Source organism: Crocodylus siamensis, chromosome 8 (assembly GCF_052110815.1).
Source record: "Crocodylus siamensis isolate JL-2025a chromosome 8, ASM5211081v1, whole genome shotgun sequence".
Classification (NCBI taxonomy): domain Eukaryota; kingdom Metazoa; phylum Chordata; order Crocodylia; family Crocodylidae; genus Crocodylus; species Crocodylus siamensis.
Window position 1 is genome coordinate 51,933,485 of NC_143402.1, and position 23,236 is coordinate 51,956,720.

A 23,236-nucleotide genomic window follows, 5' to 3' on the forward strand; every position below is an offset into this window, starting at 1 on the left:
TGACCCACGTGGAGGGGGGCAGCTCGCAGACGAGGGGTGGGGCTTACCCGTGACTCAGCCCCCTCCCCGTTCGGTGCCGGTATAGCTGCCATGGCTCCGTTGCTGCTCCTGGTGCTTGCGGCGCTGGGCCCGGCTGCCGGCAAGGTAGGGACGGCGGGGCCCAGGATTGGGCCCACCTTGGGCGTTGTCTCATGCTGACCAGTAGGGGATCCTGTAACTCCTGGGCACACGTGGGGAGTGCTCTGTGTACACACTGGGGCTCCCGGACACCTGGGTTCTTGGGGTGGGGTGGGCTGGGGCCCCCGACGCCTGGGTTCTCGGGGGAGGGCTTGGGGGCCCGGATGCCTGGGATCCCTTCCTCACCCTCTCTCCTCCTCAGCTCCTGGCCACCCCCCCACGGCGGGGGCGTCTGTCCATTGTGGCGGTGCCTTCTGTGGGGCGGGAGGAGCTATTGGCCCTGGCCCTGGCCCGGCTGGGGGGGGGAGCCTCAGGGGGGTCGCCTGGCTTGGCCCCACCCCCTGGGACCCGTTGGAGGGGGTCCTCGGCCCTGCTCCCCCTCCTGGAGCCCTCAGCCCCCCGCTACCACCTGGACCTCCAACTGGACACCCAGCTGCTGAGGTGAGCCTCCCTCGGGCCTGGGTTTCTGGGAGGAGTAGGGCTGGGTTTTTCCTAAGGGTGAAGGCAGGGGGGGCTGGGAACCGGAATACCCAGTTTTGGGGGGGAGGAGGGAGTCTGAAGTGGGGGGGGCTACGGGCCCAGACAGTAGGTTCTCTGTGGGGGTGGAAGCAGGGGGGCTGGGTCCTGGAAGTGTTTTCTTGGCTGGAGGGTGGGAGCCTGTCCACCTGGGTCTTCTGGGGGTGCTGGTGCTCCCCCTTCCAGATGCCTGGTCCCAGTCAGTATCTCTCTCTGTCAACCCCCCCCCCCCGCAGGTACCTGCTGAGCCGGCTCTTGGCCATGGGGGGCCCCCGCCCCCCCATGCCCCCCCCCCACCGACTGCGCCGGGCCCTCCTAGATGCCAGGGTCCCCCATCCCCTGCTGAGGGTCAAGCGCCTGGGGAGGGGCAGTGGGGGGCCCCCACACCGCCTCCTGGTCCTGTGACGGGGTTCCCCTCCTGCCAGCTGCCAAGGTGTGCCCCTAAAAGCCTTCTCCCTCAGGCTTAGCCTTGGTGTTACCCCAAAACCTTTCCCCACAGCCTAGGTCTTGGTGTCACCCCCAAAACTCTCCCCCCAAATCCTAGCTAGTGACCATCCAAAAAACCTCCCCCTCCAAGCTGCTGTCTTGGTATCACTCCAAAACCTTCTCCCCAACAGCCCTGACCTTGGTGTCCTTCCCCCGCCCATCAACATTCCCCACAAGCTTCCTTGATGTCATCCCAAAGCTTTTTCCTCCCAAAGCACTGACCTGAAATCTCTCCCCCTAAAACAGCCCCTGCCTCTCTTTCTTTTAAGATCTGCCCCCTATAGCTCCAGCCTCAGCCCCCAATCCTTCCTCCTTACTCTGTTATGGTTCCTGTGTCCTCAGCATCTCCGTCTCCTCCCATGTAGGCTGAAGCATTGGTGTCCCCCAAAATCAATTCCACTCTATCAGCCCCTGCCTCTGTGTACCCCCTAAAAACTTATGCCTTTATGCTATGTCCTGTGTCCCCAAAATTCCCTGCTTCCCACAATCCTGGCCTCAGTGTCCTGTGATATTTGGCCCCCTCATTGAGCACCTGCTTGTCTCTTGTCCCCCCTGCCCCCAAGCCCTCCTGTAGCTTCTTTTCCCTCACTGCTCCCACAAAATCCCTTTCCCCTTTTTGAGGTAGGAGGAATGGATTTGAGACAGACAGTGTTCTCCAATATTCTTCCCCATCTGTGCCTCCCAGTGTCTGTTCTATTTCCCCACACACACATTCTGCGTTCCCTGATATTTCTCCCGTTATGCCCCCTTATATCTCTTTCTCCCAGTCCTCATTGTCCTTGGTGCCTCCCACATTCCGTCTGCCAGCCCCTGCCTGGGTGATATTTGTTCTCCTGCCACAAAGCCTATAGCAATGTTCCCCAAGATTTCTTCACCCCTGTAACCCTTGTGTCCCCCGACAGATCTTCCCCTCACACCCCGATTGGCTTTGGTGCCCCACCAAGTTCCCTTTTCCGTGGTCCCCTGGACTCTCTCAGTTTGTGTCCGTCTGCCTATCTGTCACTGAAATCGCTAACGAAATAAAAAGCTCATCAAATATTTTAATGTAAAGGCTGAGTCCTCTTTGTGTCCTGAACTCTTCCCATTTTACTGAAGGGGCTGGAGGAAGTATTATGGGGTGGGAGGACCAAGCTGGGGGGTGGAGTATGGGGGTCGAGGGGGGGACAATTTGGGGGAACGTAGGAGTAAGGAAAGGGGGGTGTCTTAGCATTGTAGGGGGGTGAGATGGGAGACACCCCCATCCTAAGGGCACCCTCAGGATTGGGACCTAGGGGTCCTTGGTTGGTTCCTCTCAGTTTGGTGGACATCACCCTACCTTGAACCAGATGCATCCTTGCCTCCCAATGGCTGTTGCTAGGAGACCGTTGTCCCTCCAAATAAGCACCAGCCTTGCTGATCTCCTCCCTTACTCCCTCCATGGATCACTTGCATCCTTGCCTCCCACTGGCAGCCGCTAGGGAGGTTGCAAAGGGACTATAGGAGCAGTGTGATATTGGACCCCGGAGCACTGGGTGGGAGATAAACCTTGCCCCTTTGCCCTTTCCCCACTCCACAGGCCCTGGTGGTGGTAGCTCCGCCCTTCCTGTGCCTTTAGCCTCCAGTTCAAGTGAAGCCCTGGTTCTCCCGAAGCCTGCCGTAGGTCCTGGGTGCCCTAGGCCCTGACCCCACAGTCTAATGGAGCTAACCCCGCCCTTTCCACCTAAGCTTATGGCCAGTGGTGTTTGCCGCACCCCTCGAGAGCATTCAGCTTCGCTCTCAAGACCTGGGGCACCTAAGGCTCCCCCCCACACACATACACTGCATTTAGCCCCGCCTTAAAGGCTTGTGAAATTAAGCACTGCTCCCTGATGTTTCAACCCACCAAGGCCTAGTGCTACCCATGCCCCCTATGGCTTTTAGGCACGCCCCTAAGGCCTTGCCCCATCCCCTACCCACTCCCCGGGGGTCGCTCTTCTGTTTGGGGGGGCGGGGGTTGTCCTGAGGTTTTTAATATTGTTGTTATAACTTATTGTTAATTATATTATCACTTTCCTTTAAAATATCATTAATGCTATTTATTATTAGTATCATTATTATTAGGTTTTGGGGGGTTGGAAGGGGTTGGTCAGCTTTGTAGGGGTTTAAAGGATCTTGCATGTTTCAAGAAGTTTTTCCCCCCTCTGGTTTTGGGTTGGTTTAATTGGTTGCAGGGTGGGGGCTTTGTTTAGTACCTTAGGCCTTTAGATGGGTGGGCTCTGCCTTGGGGTTGGCTTGAAACTTCCGCTGAGAGGTTTGGTGTGCTTTAGGTCTCTTATTCATGGGTTTCTTTGTGGTTATCTGGGTAGGGGGAGCAGTTTCCCTCTGGCTTGGGGGGCATTTGAGCGCTCTCTAGGAGTGTAGAGGGGAGTCAGTTTGTTCTAGATTGATGTTTCTCAGCTCATGGGTCAGGACCCAAAACTGGGTTGCAAGAATATATGAAAGAGTCTCAAAGAAATGTTAAAAATGTATTCTCTTTGAAGGAGAAAAACGGAGGAAGTTGTGCCTTTTCCCTTGCAGGCTGGCAGAGCTTCAGCCTGAGAGGGGCTGCCTGGCTCCCCGCCTACTCCTTGTCCCACACACTGGGGGTGGGGAGTTAAGAGTGAGGGGCACTGGTCTGGACTGGCCACCAACTTTTACCTATGGGTCCTGGTCCAGAAACGGTTGAGAACCTGCTCTAGATGATCTATCTAGCTATCCACCTACCTTCCTACAAATATAGCAGACTTACTCCATTTTGGGAGCCTTTCTTCCCTCTAGGTGTACGTTGGTTTGAGTGGTTTGTAAGGAGCTTGGAGGGATTTTCAGTTTATCTTATTTTTTTTTAGTTTATTTTATTGTGGGATCTGGCTGTTCTGGGGGAGGGGGTGTCCCTTTGGTTTTGGTTAATTGCTCTCTAGGGGGCTGACTGGCTTTGAAAGGTTTTTACTTTGTGTTATATGAATAAATAGCTATCTACAGTATATGTATGGGTACATAGATGCCTAGGACAGTGGATTTGTATGAGATGGTTTGGACAGGGCTGATCCTGCCTGTGACTTCTAGTGGTCCCTTCCAGCCCTGCCACACATGGAGACAAAACGCAGTGAGTTTTGTCCCGTTTTGATTTTGGGTTGGTTTGACTGGTTTTGGGGGTTTGGAGTTTTGTATTTTGTTTCTCTCTCACTCTCTCAACAGAATGGATTTTGTCTGTTTTGGGTAGGATTTTGTCGCTCTGATTTTGGGCTGGCTTGATTATTTTGGGGGGGATTTTTCAGTTTGTTTTAGTTTTTTGGGTTATTTATTGTGGGTCTAAACTGTTCTGAGGGAGGGAGTTTCCCCCTCTTTTGTGTGTGTGGGGGTGGTTTGAGTGGTTCTTAAGGTGGTGCCGAAAGGTTTTGAAGACTTTTAGGGGGGCTTAAGTGTGTGTGTACCTTTATTCATTGTGGGTTTTGCCTGGTTTAGGAGTTTTTTTTCCCCTCTAGTTTTGGGTTGCTTTGGGATATTTTTTAGGGAGGTTGATTAGGGGTTCGGAAAGGGTCAGTTTTCATTTTTATGTGTTTAAATTTATTTATTGTGGATATTGTATGTTTGGGGTCCTATTTCCCCAGTTGATTTTTATATTATTTTAGGGGTCTTATTTTAGGGGTCTGGAGAACTTGTTTTGAATCTTTAGATTGGGGGGGGCAGTTAACTTATTTATTCATTGTGGGTTCTCCCTGTCTTAGGGTTTTTCCCCTCTGACATGCTGGGTGGTTTTGAGGGGGTTCTGGAGGGGGCATTTTTTGGTTTTTGTTTTTTTTTAAGTTCTTTAGATATTTAGAGAGTGTGTGTGTGTGTGTATTTAGAGTGTGTGTGTGTGTGTGTTTTGGGGGTAAAGGGGGCTGTTCTACTCTAGGCCCAATCCTGAGTGTCACTCCCAGAATCAGGTTCTGATCCTGGAAGGAACTAAAGGCTGGGATAATTCAAACACATTTTCTGGGGGCCCTGATTCTGGGTCCAATCTTGAAAAGAAACGGGATGAAACAAAAGGGCACTGCTTTGGAAGCCCCAGTTCCGGGGGTGGGGCGGGGAAGGGGATGCTCTGGGATCCCTGATCCTGGGAGGACCCAAGCGGGGGGAAGATAAAGAGAAGGACAAAAGGGGCCTATTCTGGGCCCAATCCTGGGAGGGGAATAAAGGGGAGTGAACTTCACTGGGTGGTGCTGGTTCTGGGCCTGATCCTGCGGAGACCCAAAAAAGAGAGGAATAAAGGGGTTCTAAGACACTGATTCTGGACCCAATTTTGTGGGGGAGGATAAAAGTGGGTGAGTGCTATTGGTATGGGGGAGGGGAGGTTGATCCTGGGTCTAATTTCCCACCCCTGCCCAAGAAAGCCAGGAGCCGCCTGGTTGGTGTCACCTGTGTATTTCTTACAAAGCCTTGTCTGTACACAGCACACCTGGATTTAAGTTTCCAGGGGGCAGGAACTGCCCCCACAGCAGGGGCCATTAAGTCCCCTCTTCTTGCCCCCCCCCCCCAAATATCCCCTTGCCCCCTTACCAGCCACCCAATGGGGGAAAAGTGCAACTGGAAGAGAGAGAGAGAGAGAGAGAGAGAGAATGGCAAGAGTCTTCTGGGCTCCTGGGGGAACCCCCCCCTCCAATTTCCAGCCATACTAGCCAGGAACGGAGGGGGGTAGAGTCAAGGGGATTTCACCTGAATCTGGGCAGTATTGAGCAGATGGAGAGGTTTCTGGAGGGGTTGGAGCCCCAAATTTTTAGGGGATCCCAAGCTTTAGGAGATGCCCCCAGAGTATTGGGGTTATCCAGATTCTGTGGAGCTCCCCTGAGATTTTGTGGGCCTGGAGGGCTCCAGCTATACCTAGGGATCCCCCAAATTTTGAAAATCCCCCCAGAGAGTTGGGAGGTCCCCAGGTATAGCAGTTGGTGGCTGTACTCCCAATTTGGGAGTAGAGCCACCATGCCCCTAAAATTATGGGGCTCTCCTAAGGTGTTTTTAAGGGGGGAGAGGTCCCCCAGAGGTTTTTTCCCCAGGGGTCACTGGGGATATGCAAGTACAATGGGGGTGGCCCCTCCCATTGGGGAGTAGTTCCTCCAAATTGTTTTAGCAGGGGGTCCCCTGAGTTTTGGGGAAGGCCCAGATTTTGGGGATCCTCCAGAGATGTTGGGGACCTGGACAGCTCCCAGTTTAAAGAGGCTGGGGGAGTTCCCCAGGTTTGGGGTGGTATCCCATGTTTCTTAGGGCTCCCCTGAGATCTGTGAGGTTGAAGGGTGTCCCCAGACTCTTGGGTTGAGTTGTCCCCAGGATTTGGAGCTCAGGGCCTAATGTGTGGGAAAGCCTCCAAGATTTGGGGGATTTGCAGTTTTTCTAGGGGTACCACACCCATATATGGGGGTGGCCTCAGATTATGAAGGACCTGGATTCTGGGGATTTCCAGTTCTGAGGGGACTGGAAGCATCTCTAGATTGTCAGGGATTCTCCTGACTTTTGGGATGTCCCCAATGTTTTGGGGGGCTGGAGGATTCCCATATATTGGGGGGCTTCTCAGCTTTTGGGGGGCTAGACTCAGATTTAGTTTATTCTCCCATGTTGTGGAGGTCCCCCTGGGTTTTGGGGGGTTGGGGAGCTCCACAGGTTTTGGGATTCCTAAAACTATTTATTGGCTGTGGGGGGATCCCCAGATTTAGAGGTCTATGATGCTCTAGATTGGTGGGGGGGTCCCCCAAATTTTAGCCCCTGGTATTGGGGAGCTATAGGGGTCCCTTATCATTTTAGGGAGTTGAAGGGGTCCAGCCTGTACTTGTTCAATGCCCCCACAGGCAGCAGTCTGCCTTCCTCATTGCAAGGGAGGTCACACCAGTGTCCCAGGGGGTTGTATGTCTGGGTCTCGGGGAGGCGTTGGGCCAGGGGGGCTGTCAAAGCAGAGGAAGTCAGCGAAGGGTCTGATGGACGTAGCCAGAGCCGGACAGACGGAGGAAGAAGGAAGAAACAGAGAGAGTGTGAGTCAGGCCTGGATCCCTTATACATCAACCTCCCCCATCCAAAGGATCTTCTCAGGGTCTAAGCCTAGATTCTCTTGGGTTCCAGGGGCCCCCTAGATACCTGGGTTCCTTCTCTGTTCTCCCCCCCCCCCCCCCAAAAACTTCTCAAAGGTCTGAACTGGAGGCCTGTTTTTTCTGGAGTTCTAGAGGCCCCGGACATCTTGACCTGGGGGCAGGTGGAGCATGGTGGAACCGGACACCTGGGTTCTCTCCAGGCCCAGCCAGGTTCCTTTGGGGGCCTATTCTAAGTCGGGAGTGTTTCCCCACTTCCCTGGCCACCTGGATCCTAGGTTTCAAGGGAGTCTGCCTGGGTTCCTCAAGTTGGGAAGCTTTGTCTCAAGGGGAAGGGCAGGAGGGAAACCCAGATGGCTGGGTTCTATCCCAGCAAGCCGAGGCCCTATTACTCAGGCCTGTCTCTTCTCCACACCCCACCTCCCAGCCAGGATACCTGGGTTCTTGGTTTTAGGGGGGTCCCAGATGCCTGGCTCTAGGGGGGGACAACACCCCTTAGCAGCCCCCATACCTGCCCTGTGGCGGTGGCCCAGCGTAGCTCAGCGAATGGGGCAGCGGGGAGGGGTCCAGCCAGCGGGGAGTGGGAGGTCCACCCCTCCTGTCGGGGGGCAGGGGTGGCCCCGCATGACGCAGGTACCACTCCCGTAGGCCTTCCAAGGCCAGGGCTTTCTGGGCCCCCTGGGAAGGGGCTGGAGGGCCACTCCCCCAAGGTGGATGGCTTTGAGGAGGACCACACGACTTGGCTCTCCCAGCCCGGCGGGTCTGTGGGGGAGGGCTGCCGGTGCTGCCACCTCCCCCCCGACCTTGGCGCTCCAGGTAATAGTCCAGCAGGAGGTGGGCATAAGCGGGGGGACGCTGGACAGGGGGCGGAGGATCCCCCAACCCTCCGCCCCGCTCGATCAAGGCCTCTGAGCTGTTGCTGCGCCGTGCACCAGGGGTGGGGGAGTCTAGGGGGCCCCGCCAGAGCCGGGGGGGGTCAGGCCTGCAAATGGGGGGGATGGAAAATAGAAAGGTGGGTTAGTACTTGAGGGACCCCAATTCAGCTTGAACCCCCCTGCCCAGACCCACTTGGTCTCTCCCACGGTGCTGAACAAGGGGATCCCCCTTCCCTCTCAATGGATAGTTCCAACCCCTTCCCATCTCTATTTGGTCTCTACCCTGGTGCTAAGCAGGATAGGTGAGGATCCCTGCTTTCCTCTCAATGGCAATTTCCCCCTCCCACTGCACTTGGTCTCTCCCATCATGCAAAGCAGAGGATATCCCAAGCTGGGTATGGATGGGAGACCCCAGGATGTCCAAGGGGGGTGGGGAGGTCCTGAAGAGGTCTCTGGGATGGATTCCCAGTTCAAGAGGTTTCCCAGAGGGGTGTCAGGGGGTTCTCGGCGGTACCTGAGGTGCTGGCTGTGGCTGCAGCTGCCACGGCTCAGGATGGGGGTGGCTGGGACACTGCGGCCCTCGAAGCTGGATGCACTGCGGGGGAGGGGCTGAGTTGGGCTGGTGAGGGCACAGAGTTAGTGGGGGGGTCCCAGGGGCATTGGAGAGGGGTCTCCTCCGAGGGTGGGTGGGGCAGGTCCTGGCAAGATCTCAGGGGGTGAAGGGGTATGGGGGCATCAGGGGGGTCCCAGAGGTGGGGGAAGGGTCCTCACCTGGGGGGGGCTCGAGTGAGGTCCCCACTTGAGGTCCCAGAGGGGTTTCCTCCTCTTGGGGGGTGGGGGAAGAGATGGGGGAGGAGCTGAGGAGGGCCTGCAGGGGTCAGGACACACTTGAAAGGCTTATGGGGCTCCTATGGGGGATCCAAGATGGGTGGGGGAGTGGGCTAGGTGGCCCAGCGGTGCACTGACCTTGGGGGGCTGGCAAGGGAGTTGCGGCGGGTGCCCAGGGAGTCAGAGCCCAGCCCCCTCCAAGCCACTGGGCATCGGTCAGGGCTGCTGGAGGCGGCACGGAGGTGGTCGCGGCTGCGGGGGGGCGATGGGCCGGCAGGGATCCCAGGGGGAGTGCCTGAGGGGTAGCAGGGTGAGAGGCAGGGAACCCAGGCATCTGGGCTCCAAGCCCCCTTCCTTCAGGAGGACCCAGGTATATGGGCTCCCAGCCTTTCCCGCTCTACCCATGCTTCCCCTCCCTTTCCTCTCAGGGACCCAAGTGTCCAGGACACTCACCGTTCTCCTGACTGACCAGTTCTACCAGGGGGCAACTGTTGGGGTAAAAGGCATCCTCTGGGGAGGAAAGATGGGGGGGGTCAGTGCCTTGAGGGGGGTTGTGGCCCCCAGCCTGACTCCCCTCCCAGGGACCCCACGTGCCTGGTTTCCCAGCTCCACTCCTCCCATCCTTCAGGCCTCCTCCCCCTTCCAGGGAAACCAGGTATGGGAGGGGGGGGGGGATCATAGTGACAGTGTGGGAGTGCCCCTAGAGGGGTGCGATCAGATGGGGTGGGGCTAGCTAGGGAGGACCATATAAGGGCAAAGGGGCCAGGCTTAACTGAGGAAGTCAATATAAGGGCAGGGGAAGGTGGTGGGAGGACCAGATTTGGAGGGTGTTGACAGTTCTGGGCATATCCTGAGGGGGTGACAGGAACAGGGAGTGTCACTATGGGAGAGGAGCTTGTAGGGGGTCTAGGGGTGTCCTGGGGGGATGGGAAGGCTGTGGGGGGTCCTTGGAGGGGTTAGGGAAGGGGCTCTGGGCAGGGCTGGAGGGTTCCAAGAGGGGTCCTGGGAGATATCATGGTGGGGTGGGGGCTTGTCAAGTCTTATGGGCACTTAATGGGGGAGTCTGGGGGGGTCTCACTATGATGGGGGGGATTGGGGAGGCTCTAGAGGGATTTCAGTTGAAGGGTCTCAGCATGGGGGTTTTAGGGGGAGGCTAGAGGGATACCCAGTAGGAGGGTCTGGGGGAGCCTTACCATGGGCCCCAAGCTGTGCTTCAAGCTGCCGCAGGCGCTGGGCAGCCTCAGCCTGGACCCGTTGCCGCCGCCGCCGCTGCTCAACTGAGAGTCCAGGGGCCAGCACCAGGCGCCGTGCTGCCTCCAGCACTTGTCGCTGCAGCTGCACCTGTCGCCCAAGTGCCCGCTGCCCAGCCTGCATCATGGGAGCAGGGGGTGGTCAACTGGGGCAGCCCAGGTATCTGGATGCTCAGACCCCCTGGTCTCACCTTCCAGCCCCAGTCCTTTTCACCAGAGAACCCAGGCATCCAAGCTCCCAGCCCTCCCTACTCTCACCCTGAAGCCCCACTCCCTGCTCACAGATGCTAGGCTACCAAGATCCCACCCCCCTTCACTCCTCACCCAGAGAACCCAGACCTCCAGGCTCCCAGCTCCCCCACTCGCCCACCCAGAAAGCCTAGGCATCTGAGCTCACCTCAGTTCGGGGTCCCCAGGGGTTGGGGACCACCCTCCTCTGCACAGGCTGGGGCCTCTCACCTGGTTCCAAGGGGTACTCAGGGGGCAAATGCCCTGTCAGCTCCTGGAGGGTGGGGGAAAGAGACAGGTCAGCCTTTGTATGGGTGTTGTGTGGGGTGGGAAGCAAGATGCACTCAGCTCTGGAGGGGATACATTTGGGTATAACACTGCCCAGGTAGGATGAGATGCAGCCAGCTCTGGGGTGGAACAGTCCTAGGGCAGCCCAGTATAAGCTAGCACAAGATAAGAGGCAGTTAGCCCTGGCTGGAACAAGCAAATATAATATGGGGCAGGGTTGGGTGCTTCTCAGAGGCAGAGCAGCTGAGGACCAGGCCAGTAGAACACAATGATGTACCCAGTTCTGGGATGAAACCACTGAGCAAGCAGAACCTGAAGCCAAGACATGTCCAAGCACTGCCCAACTATAGCATGAACTGTACCCAGCTCTGGGGTGGAACTGGATAAATATAAATATGGCTGACATGCATCCAGCTCTACATTGAAACCTGCCAAATATAACAGGTCTGGGATGAGCCCAGCTCTGGTATGGAATTGTCAGGCACTGGCTGACTATAACACAGGTCCAAAAGGCACCCAGCTCTGGGGTGGAACCAGCAGCATAGAACAGTGTTGGGGCTGTGCCCAGCTCTGGGGTGGAACAGGGTGGTAACACCTGGGTCTGGGATTGCACCCAGCTCTGGGGGTCCCAGCTGGCGGGGGGAGGGGGGGCGTATACTCACGGCCTCCAGCCAGCAGAGGCGCCGCAGCTCCCGCACCCGCAGGGCCAGCGTCTCCTCCAGGCCGCGCTGCCGCTCCAGCAGCTCCCGCAGCCGGGGGCCAGAGTCTCGCCTGGGGGGCTCTGGGTGGTGGGGGGAGAGGGGGTGGGGTCAGAGCCGCGCGGTGGGCAGGGCTTAAGGCCAACCTGGGACAAGTGGGAGGAGCAGGCTGAGGGGTGGGACCATCTTGGGGAGATGGGGAGGAGCCTGCTAGGGGGTGGAGTTAGTTTAGAGAGGTGGGAGTAGCCAATCAAGAGGCGGAACCACACAAGGGTGGGGTTAGCTAGCGAAGGCCACATTAGGACAGAAGGTGGGGAGAGATGACCATATAAAGGCAAGAGGGGCGGAGCTAGTCAGGAAGAACTAAGGCAAGGAGGGGCGGGGTTAGCCAGGTCGGACCATAGAAGGGCAGCAGGGGGCGGGATTAGCTGGAGTGGAGCATAGTAGGGCGGGGGGCCGGGTGAGCACTATATTAGAGCACAGAGGGCTGGGAGGGCGGGACATGGAGGGAACAAGGGGCGTAGCTTGGGCAATGCGGGGCGTTCCTTACCTGCCGAGGTGATAAGTTGCCCTTTGACCTCCATGCCAGGGTCACGACGCCCTCAGACTCATGACCCCGGAACAGGGCCGGTGCCTGCGGGAGGAGGGGACGCCAGAGGCTGAGCAGATAGGAAGTCAGGAGTCCAGGCCCCCAGCCCCTCAGGGAACCCAGGCATCCGGGTCCCTGCCTAACCCAGGCATCCGGGCTTGCAACCCCCTCCTCACCCCAGAGGATCCAGGCATTCTGGACCCTAGAGCCCCTTGCTTTCCCCACCCCCGCAGAAGACCCAGGCATCAGAGACCCTATACCACACCCCCAAGAAAACCCAGGCATCCGAAAGTCCCTCTTCTTGGACAGCCTAGGCATGCGGCCCCCACCATCCCCCAAGAACCCAGGCGTCCTTGCACCCCAGACCCCACCCACACAAACCAGGCGTCCAGGGCCCCCTCCCCTTGGAGAACCTAGGCGTCTGAGCTCCTAGTCTCCAGACCCTCCCAGGGAAGTCAGGTGCCCGCCTTGCAAACCTATTGTGAAACAGACCCAGGAATCCGGAAGGCTCCTTGTGCGGGGGCCACGGAACCCAGGCATCCGGCCCCCTCCCAGCTCTGGGCCGATATGTCCCTTGCCCTGATGGCTCGAGGTGGCGGCTTGCTGCTTGCACCTCCACGCCGTACTTCCAGTGCCCAGCCCCCGTCTCAACCCCTCTTATAGAACCCAGGCATTCGGGCTCCCAGCTCCCCTGGTTTAACTCAATACACCCCCATCTCCCAGCTAGAGAAGCCAGGTGTCCAAGCTTCTAAGTCCTCCTGGTCTCAAACCCTGCTCTCCGCCCAGGTGTCCAGGCTCCTAGCCACCCCTGGTCTTGCATTCCCAGATTCCACTCTCTCCTAAGGATTCCAGGCTCCAAGCCCTACCCCTGCCACAACTACTAGTCCCCACTTCCCTCCCAGAGAACCCATGTATCCAGACTTCCAACTCCCCCCACCCCCACTCTCAGAGAATGCAGGTATTCAGGATCCCAGCACCCCTTGGTTTCACCCCTCTCCCATACAACCCGGATGTCTTGGACTCCCAGCCACCCCCAACCTCACCCCATGCCCAGAGAACTCAGGCATTTGGGCTCCCAGCACTTGACCCCATCTCCACCTTCCACACTGCTGTTTCCCATCCAGGGGCTAACCTGAGGCTCTCCATCCTTAGCACTGTCCTGGCCCTGCTCCCAGTATGGCCCAGTGACTGGGCCCCAGTCCGGAACCGGTCACCTAGGGCCTTCCTGAGGCAGGAAATGGGGTCAAGCACTGGGTGTTTCCACCTCAGAGCTGGGTGCATCTGGGCCCCTTCTTATACTTCCTCATTCCAGGCTGCTGGACCCCAGAGCTAAGTGCATTTGGGCCTTCCCTCTGCCTTATTATACTCAAGCATTCCCTGACTTTCCCACCCCAGAGCTGGGTGCATCTAAGACTTGTCATACTTGGCTGTTCCTAACTACTGGGCAATTTGGGCCTGGTTATACTTGGCTGTTCCCCAGCCATGGCCACCCCAGAGATGGGCACATCTCAGCCTATATTAAGCCTTGTTATACTGGGTTATTCCACCCCAGAGCTGGGCACCTCTGGGTCCTCCCCCAGGGTTGTTCTACATCCTGGATGCCCCACCCCAGAAGTGGTTGCATCACCTGCCCTGATTCATCCTAGCTTGGGACAAAGGTGCCTGCCAGGCCCTGGGTGGGGACTGAGTCACCCTGATGACAGGGTTCCCCAAGGGGGGAGTTGGGGGCTGAGAGCCCGGATGCTTGGGTTCTCTCCCCATCTTTGATGGGAAACGAGTCCATTTTCCTTCCTGGAAAATCTGGGGAGCCCCCCCCCCGAAAACCCAAGCGTCTGGGCTCTCTCCCCCCAGCTCCCAAACAACCCAGGTGTCCAGGATCCCAGTCCCTCCAGCCCCCACAGCCTAAGCATCTGGCTCCCAGCCTCCCCTGCTCTCAGCCCCTAGCCCCTCCCCCGCGAGAACCCAGGCGTCCGGGCTCTCCCCCTTACCTCACTCTGCAGTCTCTGGGCGCCGGGTTCAGTGGGGGAGAGGTCCCTGGGGAGGACTTTATGGGGTTATCCCCCTACCCTCAAAAACCCCGCTCTGCGGAGCGGGGTCAGGTCCTGGCCGGGAGGTAGGAACCCAGGCGTCCGAGACTGGTGGTGGTGATGGAAGGGATGTGGGTCGTGAGTGAGAGGCACCGCCGGACTATTAGCGGGGAGCGGGGGCGGCTTTCGGCCAGGGAGCGGAGGGATAGTACGGGCTGCAGATCGAGGATCCAGGCAGAGAACCCAGACGTCCGAGGAAGAAGTGCGAGGAAGAACGCAAGCGTCCGAGGCCCCGGCGCTGGCTGCAGCTGGGGGTGGGGGTTAACCCTCCTGGTGCTGGAGATGGCGGGGAGGAGGAAAATGGGTCCGTCTGCGCCTGCGCAATGTCGCCATGGCAACCGGGGGAGGGGCGCACTCGGGGAACCCAGGCGTCTGGATACCCGTCCCTCCCCATAACTAACAAGAAACCCAGGAATCCGAGTACAGACTACTCCCCCCGCCCCAAGTCCTGTCCAAGAGAACCCAGGTGTCTGGGCTCTCAGCTGACTCCCCTGTTAAGGAACCCAGGCGTCTGGGCTCCCTGCCCCCCCTTCCCTCCCCCCAGTGCATACAAGCATAGCCAGTGACCCCCTGACAGAGACACTGGAAAACGAGACCCCTCTGCTTGGCCACTGTCAGCACTATACTGGGAGTGCTGCGGGTTGGGAATCGGGGCACCGCTGGCTGCGATGGGGTGTGGGTCGGGAGTGAGAAGCACCGTGGGATACGGAGGCTGCAGGTCGGGGGCACCGCAGGGCTACGGCAGGGTGGGCTGTAAATTGGGAGTGAGGGACACCGTCCCGTGGTAGTCGGGGACCCCCCTTAGAGCACCCCCCTATGTCAATAAGGGGGGGTGCTTCCCCGCCTTACGTCACTTCCCGTGGAGTTTCCCCCCCACACACACCACCCCGCGCTGTTTATCGCCTCGATGGTTCCGTAGCTGTGGCTTTTCGGGGTCCCCCAGGCCGGATCGGGTCCCTTTTGGCCCTCAAAGCAGGGGTTGCTGCCGCTGCAAGGGGGGCAGGGCCAGAGGAGGGGGCGAGGGAGGATGTCCCATGGGGTGGGGGAGGGGTCCCAATGCCCCCCCCCCGAGCTGCCCCCCAAAACCATCTACGTGCTGCTGCAGGAGCCGGACCGCGCCGGGCAGCTGCTCAGGTAAGCGGGGGGGGGGGGTCCCCCAGCCCCCCTTAGCCGTGCCCCTCACTCCTCATCCACAGCCCCACTTTCTTACCCAACGGGCATCCCTAATTCCCAGTCTTATCCCTTGCCCTGCCTGAGACTCCCGCCCCATTGCTCTCCACGCATTTCTTATCCTCCTCCCTTGTGAGACCTTATAGTTTAGACAGAAGCTGCGCGTCTGGAGTAAGGGGCAATAATAAGCGGGGGTTGCGGGTCGGGAGTGAGGGGCCCCGCGGGGCCATTGCAGTACCACATCAGTCCTGCATCCTCATGCAAGAGCGAATCTTCATTAGCCCGGGCGTGAAAAATTGATTGTCCAGGCCGGGTGATGCTTCGGCACGGGGACCCATGCCTTGGCCTGTACCTGTAGTGCAGGGTCCTGGGAGTCACTCGGGCACCTGCGTTCTCTGGGAGCAAAGCTGGGGGTTGGTGGCCTCTACGCCTTGATTCTCTGGGGATCTCATGGTTTTGGGTCAGCCCCGGCCCAGCTCCCAGACTCCTGGGTTCATTTGCTGTCCTGCCTGGCGCCAGCGCTGGGACCCAAGCGTCCGAGTTTGCTCCCCCCCAACATAGCTCCGCGGTGCCCTTCACTCCCGACCCATAGCCCCCATGCCCCATAGGCTCGCAGGGAGGGGGGCAGAATCGGAACCATTGCGGTGGCGAGGAGGTGCCAAGGCCCCTCCCAGAGCCGGCAGGGAACCCGAGCGTCCAGGCTTCGCGTAGCTCGCACCCTGTAGGCCCTAGAGCGGTAAGGAACTTAGGCGTTCAGGCTCCCTACTCCGCCCCCTTCCAGACCCCACTCACCTTCTAGACCCCAGAAAGAATCCAGGCGTCCGGGCCGCCACCAGCCCCCCACAACCCTCCAGGCCCCGCTCCCTCCCCAGATCCTAGAGATAACCCAGGATTGCAGGCTCCCCCCTTCCCTTTCCCTCGAGTGAACCCAAGCGTCCGGGCCACCTTCCCCGGCTCAGGAAGGGTTAAATCCCCACTTCTATCGTTTCCTGGAATGGAGCGCGGGCTCTTTAAGAAAGGGCGGGGCTTCGGTGTTCAAGGGGCGGGGCCTGGGCACTGTGTGCTGCTGCTTGGTGTCCGCGTGAGCTGTCCCGGACAGCCCCGCCTCCAGGCCGCTACAGGCGCATCTCGAGTGCCCTTGTTACCTGCTACACGGGGAGTCGCACGTCCGAGCCACATGTGCTTATGCGTGCGTGTGCGGGCGCCCAAGACGGCTGGGTTTTGTGTATGCGCGTGTGTGCGGGTGCGCCCCGGACGCCTGGGTTTCGTGCGCGCCCTGCCCATGCCTGGGTGTGCGGTAGCTATCCCGCCCGGGCGGGCGCGGCCCCGCTCACAGGCTCGCACGAGAGCGCTGCTCCCCCAGGCCCCACATCCCGCGCCCGCTGGGCACCACCCGGTGTGACATGGCGCCCGCGTGTTCCAGCCTCAGCCCCCTGCTGCCGGAGTCTGGCATCGTAGCTGACATAGAGGTGGAGAAGCTCCTGGCCCTGCCCAGTGACGCCTGCTACCAGCTCAAGAGCCAGCCCCTGGAGGCCGGGTAGGCGGGGCCGGCCGGAAGGGGGGCGGGGGTGGGGAACGGGACTGTCAGATCTGAGGGCGGGGCTTGCAGCCCTGAGGGCTCAGAAGGGTCCGGGCCAGGAAGGGCGTAGAATTATGTTGGGCGTGACTGAGGTTTTGGCGCTGGAAGGAGGGGGTGGGGCTGTGAAGGCGGGGCTTACCGGTCAGAGGGCAGGGCTATGAGTGATGGATGGAGGGCAGGGCCAGAGTTGGAGTTGTGAGGTGCAAGGGCATTTAGATTTGAGGGGCGAGACTTGGAACTATGGGCAGGGCTTGGCCCTGTAGGGGCAGGGTTTAGGGCTTACTCCCATGTCTAACCTCTCCCCCCCTTCTTCTGGAAGCAGCCCTCCCTCGGGCCCAGTGGCACTGCCAGCCCCCAGCCCTGTTCCCACAATGTCATCACGTGTGTTGCTGCGGCAGCAGCTGATGCGGGCCCAGGCCCAAGAGCAAGAGAGGCGGGAGCAGCAAGCAGCTGCTGCCTTCCTGCCCCCCTCTGGGGCTGCACCTGCCCCCTCCCCTGCCATCGCTGCCCCCCTGCCCCGCTCCACCACTGCTGCCCAGGTGCCTGTCGAGGTTCTCAAGGTAAGCGCCCTGATTCTGGTTGAGGCTTGGGTTGAAAATTCTGATTTGGGCCTGGCTAGGCTGGATGGGGGCTGGCTATGGCTGGGGGAGGAGCAGGGGGTCCTGAGCTGGGCCCAATCCAGGCTGGGGCTAGGGTAGGGGGTGGGGTCAGGGTCCTGATCCTGGCTGGGACAATGGTGGGGGTAAGGACAAGGGGGTGAGCAAGGGGCCAGATCTGAGCCCAGTCTTCCTTGCTGGATCCAGGAGAGTTGGTGGGGGACCCAATCCTGGCTGGAGGTACATAGAGCAAGGAGCGGGGTAGTGAGAAGCCCTAATCTATGCCTGATCCTAGGTCACCAGGCAAGTGTGGTGGGGAAGGTCTTGTGCCTCCCCACCGTTAACCTTGCCCCCTGCACCCCCATTATAGGTGCAGACCCACCTGGAGAACCCAACTCGCTACCACCTGCAAGAGGCGCAGCGACAGCAGGTCCGTCAGTACCTGTCCACCACGCTGGGCTCCAAGCTGGCAGCTCAGGCTCTGGCCGGCACCAGCCCGGCTGCCCCACCCTCAGCATCTACAGCTCAGCCCCAGCCCCAGCCCCAGGCAGCCTCAGCACCCCCTGCTGGCCCCAGCAGTGCCCCCAACAGCCCCATGGCCTTGCTGCACATTGGCTCCAGCTCTGAGAAGGATGTGAGTATGGAACCTGCACGCCCCCCCCCCCCCTCCAACCCTGTCTGTGGCCATGGCCCCTGGTCTCTGAACACTTCCTTTCTTCTCTAGCCCTGCCCCTGCCCCGGTCCTACCCTGTCCCTTGCTGCCATGCTTCCCCTCCCACCAGTCTCTGAATGCTCCCCCTCCTCTTCAGCGTGCCCTTCTGGTCTCTGGCTCTGCTCCTCCACTCTGGACATACACCTCTGGTTTATGGCATCTTCTCTTCCACTCTAGCCCTGTCTCTTTGGTTTCTGGCCCCACCCCCTGTTTTCTGGTTGTACCCCTCCTGCCACTGCATCCCCATCGCCCCTTTTTCTTGCCCCATACTCTAACCTCGTCTCCTCCCACAATACGCTGTAGCCCTGAGGTTCCAGCAAGGAGACAGCAGGAACGTGCACATGTGTGTGCACACACACACACAAAACCCAGGCACCTGAGATTCTGTCACATGTACACACAATGCCTGGACACACACACACGTGTGTGTCCAGGCCATATATACACATGCATACAGATGTGTGTGTCCCGGACTTGTGTGTACATATGTGTGCATACAAACACATGTGCCCTTGTATGAATGAATCCCAACCTACTCCCTCAACACATGCATACTTTTGTCCCTACCTCCAGATTGATGATGTCATAGACGAGATCATCAGCCTTGAGTCAAGCTATAACGATGAGATGCTGAACTACATGCCTGTGGATGGGGGCCTGCAGCTACCCAGCACGGTGAGGGGAACAAGACAGGCTGGAGATCAGGGGGGAAGGAATCCACAGAAGTGGGGAAACTGGCTCTTCAAGAGCAATGAAGCGGGTGGAGCTAGCCATGACACCGTCTTTTTAACACTGAGGAAGTATTAGCTTGGGCACCACCCCTTTAAGGCTGGTATGCTGGGAGTGGGGGGAAGAGAGTATTAGATGGGACACTGTCCCTTTAAGACCCATATGGGCAATGGTTTACCTTGAGTCTGAATTCTTTTCCTTTAAAAGGGATAGTTATATCCTGGAACACCACCCCTTTAAGGCCCATAGAAGGGGAGGGAGGGCTATACCTATGTGGAGGTCGGGGAGATGTGGCCTGGCCAGCTCCACCCCGATCAGGTAGGGAAAAGTGGCCTGGTTCCATGAGGCTCCACCCCCTCTCTCAAGCCCCTGGATACCACCAGTTGCCAGTTGACAGGAGGGAATAGGGGGTGGGGCCTGGCCAGCCCTGCCTCTAACAAGACAGGAGGGGGTGTGGTCTGGGTCCCAGATTCCCTGCCCCCCAGTTAACCCCTTTCATGTTGCTCAGCTGCCAGTGGCTGGCAATCTGCTGGAGGTTTACCGAAGCCCCGGCCCTGGGGAGGTGCCTGGGGGCCCTGTCAGCAACTCCTGCCCTGCCGAGCTGCCCCACATCAAGGCTGAGCTCTCAGGTACCTGCTCTGCAGGGGAGCCAAAAGCTGGGGCCGCAAGGAGCTGTAGGGAGAGGCCTCTTGGGGGCACTAGGCGGAAGAAACTGGGGGTAGGGGAACCTCTAGGAGGCTCTGGAGGGCTGGGCATAAGCTGGGGGGCAAGGAGGTGGGGAGGGCTCTGGGAAGCAAGGACTTCTGGGGTCCTCTAAGGGGTGGGTACAGAGTATGGGAGGGCCTCCCAAGGAGTGGAAACCAGGCATCCTAGCCCTGCCTTCCATTTGAAAAACTCAGGGTACTGGCTTTCCTAGGGTCAGGAACTCAGGTGTCTTGGTCCCTCCCCACCCCCACCCCTTGTGAATAGAACCCAAGGGTCCTGAAACACCTTGGGGAAGGGGCTGTAGGGGTGGGATCCCAGGGGGTGTAGGACCTGTCCTAGTCCTGACCCCCTGCTATGCAGGGGGTGTCTCATGGCTATACCCACCCCCCAGAGACAGAGGCCAAGGCGCTGCTCAAGGAAAGGCAGAAGAAGGACAACCACAACCTGAGTGCGTGGGGGAGGTCTTCGGTTTGGGGGGCCCCTGAATTTGGGTGGTTGTGGGGGGGGAGGCCTGGAAGGGGTTGGGGGCCCTAAGGGAGTTGGTGGGGATCTTGGGGGATGTTAAGGGAGTTTGGGAGCTGAAACTGGTTGGGGGGGTTAGGGGACCGTAGGAGGACAGTGGGGGGGAGGTCCCTGGGAGCCTGAAGCTGGTGGAGGAGATTAGGGGATCCCTTGTTGGGGCTGAGTGGATGCAGGGTTGGGGGCACCAAGAGTTTGGGGGGGGCACAGGGGCCATAGCTGAGAGGAGCTTGGTGGGAAGGAAGACCCCAGGAGGGTTTAGTTGTATTGAAAAGGGGGTTGGAGGATGCTCTGGGAGTTTGGGGGACCCCGGCCTGATGGCTCCTCCCCCCCCCCCAGTTGAGCGGCGGCGACGGTTCAACATCAATGACCGGATCAAGGAACTCGGAACCCTCATTCCCAAGTCCAATGACCCGTAAGTGCAGGCAGGGAGTGGTGGAAATGCAGGGACTGGGGCTCCCAACTTCACAAGGATGAAATCCAGGGTCCTGCTCTTCCCTCACTGCCCCCCAACCCCAACGAGGGAATCCAGGCATCTTGTATTTCCCCTTCCCAGGAGGGAACCTAGGAGTCCTGACCCCTCCCCTATGAAAAACCCAGGCATCCAGCACCCCTCCCCGCCCAGGGGGAACCCAGGAGTCCTGCTCTCCTCCCTCAGGCGAGAACCCTGGCATCGTGCTCCACCCTCACCTCAATGAGGAACTCGGGCATTGTGCCCCCTTCCCTCCAGTAGGGCACTCAGGCACCTGCCTTCTCCCCACAGGGAAATGCGCTGGAACAAGGGCACCATCCTCAAGGCCTCAGTGGACTATATCCGCAAGCTGCAGCGCGAGCAGCACCGGGCACGGGAGCTGGAGCTGCGCCAGCGCCGCCTCGAGGCTGCTAACCGCAGCCTGCAGCTGCGTGTTCAGGTGTGTGGGCCTGTGGCCAGGGTTTAGGACTAATGGGCGGAGCCATGCAGCAGGAGGCAGGGCTAGCAGAGTCCAGGGAGGTGAGGCCTGGAGGCAGGGGTGGGGCCAGAGAAAATAGGTGGAACCACAAGACTGGACTGAGGCAGAGCACAAAGGGGTGGGGCCTAGAGATGGGGAAGGGTTGGGGCCAAGGTGCAGAGCCCAGAAGGGTAGGGTCAAGAGAAGGGGTGGAGTCACTGGGCTGGAGGTAAGGCTAATGGGGGGGGCAAAGCCAATTGGCTCTGGAGACAAGAGGCTGGACTAAGAGGGTGGAGTTAACTGTACCTGAAAGTGGAGGAGCAGGGCTGTGGGGGGAGCTGCAGCTGCAAAACCAGGGGGCAGGGCTGTCAAGGGCAGAGGAACCTGGGACTGGGTGTGTGCGGCCTAGACTCAAGAGCTGAGCTAATGGTATGGCATGAGTGTGGTTAAATAGGGGTGTGGCAAGAGCTCCCTGACTCCACCCTCTTCCACCCCTTCACAGGAGCTGGAGATGCAGGCACAGCTGCATGGGCTTCCGGCCCCGGACCTCTCTGCCTCTGCCCTGGCTGATACCTCTGACCCAGGCCTCACTTCCGGTGAGGCCCCGCCCCCTCCCACCTGCCTGTTGGACCTGGCATTGGTGGTCGAGGACTTGGGGTTCCCACTGGGTCTGGGCGGAGGTGGTGCCTTCGAGGACGTCCTCATGGAGGACCGTGGTGGCCCCCTGTCCCCGCTGGGCTCTGGCGACCCCCTGCTCTCAGCTGTTTCCCCCAGTGCCTCCAAGGGCTCCAGTCGTCGCAGCAGTTTCAGCATGGAGGACGAGTCATGAGGGTGGAAGGAGGGGAGGGCTGGAGGTTTCCCACTTGAAGGCAGGCCCTGCCCCCTTTCAGGGAGGTGGTGCTCCTTTTAAAGGCAAGCCCCACCCTTTCTGAGGCTGGTTCCACTGCTTTAAGGTAGAGACTACCCTCCAGGAGAGATTTTGAATGTTTAAGGGCAGGTATGCCCTTTTAAAACAAGTCCTGCCCACTTAAAGAGGGGGGACTGCTGCCTCTGCGAGGCAGTTCCTAACCCCCAGCTTTAAGGCAGGCCAGTCCTACCCACTTCTAGGAAGCACTGTTCCTTTAAGGAGGCCCCACCCTCTTCATAACTCCTCTCAGCCCTTCCCGTCCCTTGATGGAAGGGAGGCTCCCATCCCCTACCCTCCCCTGGCCTGGCCCCTCTCAGAATCATGTTAGCAGAATTCACCCTTCTTTTTCAGTCCTACCCATCTCTTCCTCCATAAGGGGGCCAGGCTTGCCAGCAAGGGGGCCAACCCAGGGCCTGCCTTTAACCTTACCTTCATTTTATATAACCCCCTCCCCTTTTATGTTACTGTTCAGTTTGTGGTAACTCTTCTCTGGCTGCAGCAGAAGCAAACCTAGCCACCACCCCTCCCCTGAGAATGGGGGGGGGCAGGGACAGGAGGGGGAGGGGCTGGCTCCACCCCCTCAGTCTCACCCCCCCCCCACTTTTGTACATGGAAAGTTATCCAGATGCTGATAAATAAACCTGCCAGGGAGCGCTTTTCTAACAGGCTGCATCCTGTGGCTGCACCTAGGGATGGTTGGGATGCAGTCCTGAGAAATAACTAAATATCAAAGTCCAGTCAGGTCTAGGGTACAACACATAGGCTTAACAGCCCTGCTCTGGGGTAAGGCAGCCAAGGACTGGCTGGGTATAACAATACCCAGGAAGGATTAGATGTGCCCACCTCCGGAATGGACCTAATACTGCCCACAAGGGACAGATTTGCCCTTCTGTTGAGGGTGGATGGCTGGTCATAATGGCACCTAGGAAGTGCTCAGCTGCAGCCAGCTCTGGGGTGCAACAGATAAGACAGCCGTGTATAACAGAATACCAGGAAGGCTAGGTTATACCCAGATCAGGGGTAGCTGAGCACAGCAGGATACAATAGCACCTAGGAGAGCTCAGCTGCAGCCAGCTCCAGCGTGGGTCAGGTTAGAAACAGCCCACTGTAATATGGTATGAACGATACCACAGTGCAGCCAGCTCTCAGGCAGCGGTATCTGGGTGCAAAAGCTTCCCTCTGGCCTGGGATGCAGCTGCCTCTGGGACAGGACAGCCTCATTTAGCAGCATCAACAAGAACTGAGATGGACCCAGCTCTGAGATGGGGCAACAGCTGGGTGTAATGATGCAGGCAAAAGCTCCCCCCCCCCGACACCC

The 23,236-nt window shown here is 59.0% G+C and overlaps 2 protein-coding genes across 10 annotated transcripts; one reads left to right on the top strand and one right to left on the bottom strand.

Moving 5' to 3' along the window:
* Positions 1-1,998: 1,998 nt before the first annotated feature.
* On the bottom strand, positions 1,999-16,058 carry CCDC120 (coiled-coil domain containing 120). 6 transcript variants are annotated; one of them, XM_090060831.1, is made up of 10 exons: positions 16,035-16,058; positions 11,947-12,030; positions 11,361-11,479; positions 10,580-10,684; positions 10,126-10,300; positions 9,386-9,442; positions 9,071-9,227; positions 8,619-8,723; positions 7,741-8,211; positions 1,999-7,118 (listed from the first exon to the last, which is right to left on the bottom strand). In XM_090060831.1, the coding sequence occupies exons 2-10, from the start codon at positions 11,978-11,980 to the stop codon at positions 7,028-7,030; spliced, it is 1,314 nt and encodes a 437-aa protein (XP_089916957.1). In that variant the 5' UTR covers positions 11,981-12,030; positions 16,035-16,058; the 3' UTR covers positions 1,999-7,027. The 6 variants fall into 6 exon arrangements, with proteins under 6 accessions (XP_089916957.1, XP_089916955.1, XP_089916958.1 ...); XM_090060829.1 differs by lacking the exon at positions 16,035-16,058 and adding an exon at positions 14,052-14,525; XM_090060832.1 differs by lacking the exon at positions 16,035-16,058 and adding an exon at positions 13,974-14,525 and having other exon boundaries at positions 8,619-8,699.
* On the top strand, positions 14,954-22,581 carry TFE3 (transcription factor binding to IGHM enhancer 3). Of its 4 annotated transcripts, none has more exons than XM_090060805.1 (10): positions 14,954-15,206; positions 16,666-16,779; positions 17,141-17,381; positions 17,788-18,051; positions 18,703-18,804; positions 19,367-19,487; positions 19,955-20,011; positions 20,422-20,497; positions 20,846-20,993; positions 21,514-22,581. In XM_090060805.1, exons 1-10 carry the CDS (start codon positions 15,100-15,102, stop codon positions 21,838-21,840), a joined length of 1,557 nt encoding a protein of 518 aa, XP_089916931.1. In that variant the 5' UTR covers positions 14,954-15,099; the 3' UTR covers positions 21,841-22,581. The 4 variants fall into 4 exon arrangements, with proteins under 4 accessions (XP_089916931.1, XP_089916933.1, XP_089916934.1 ...); XM_090060807.1 differs by having other exon boundaries at positions 17,144-17,381; XM_090060809.1 differs by lacking the exon at positions 14,954-15,206 and adding an exon at positions 16,413-16,431 and having other exon boundaries at positions 17,144-17,381.
* The last annotated feature ends 655 nt before the right edge of the window (positions 22,582-23,236 follow it).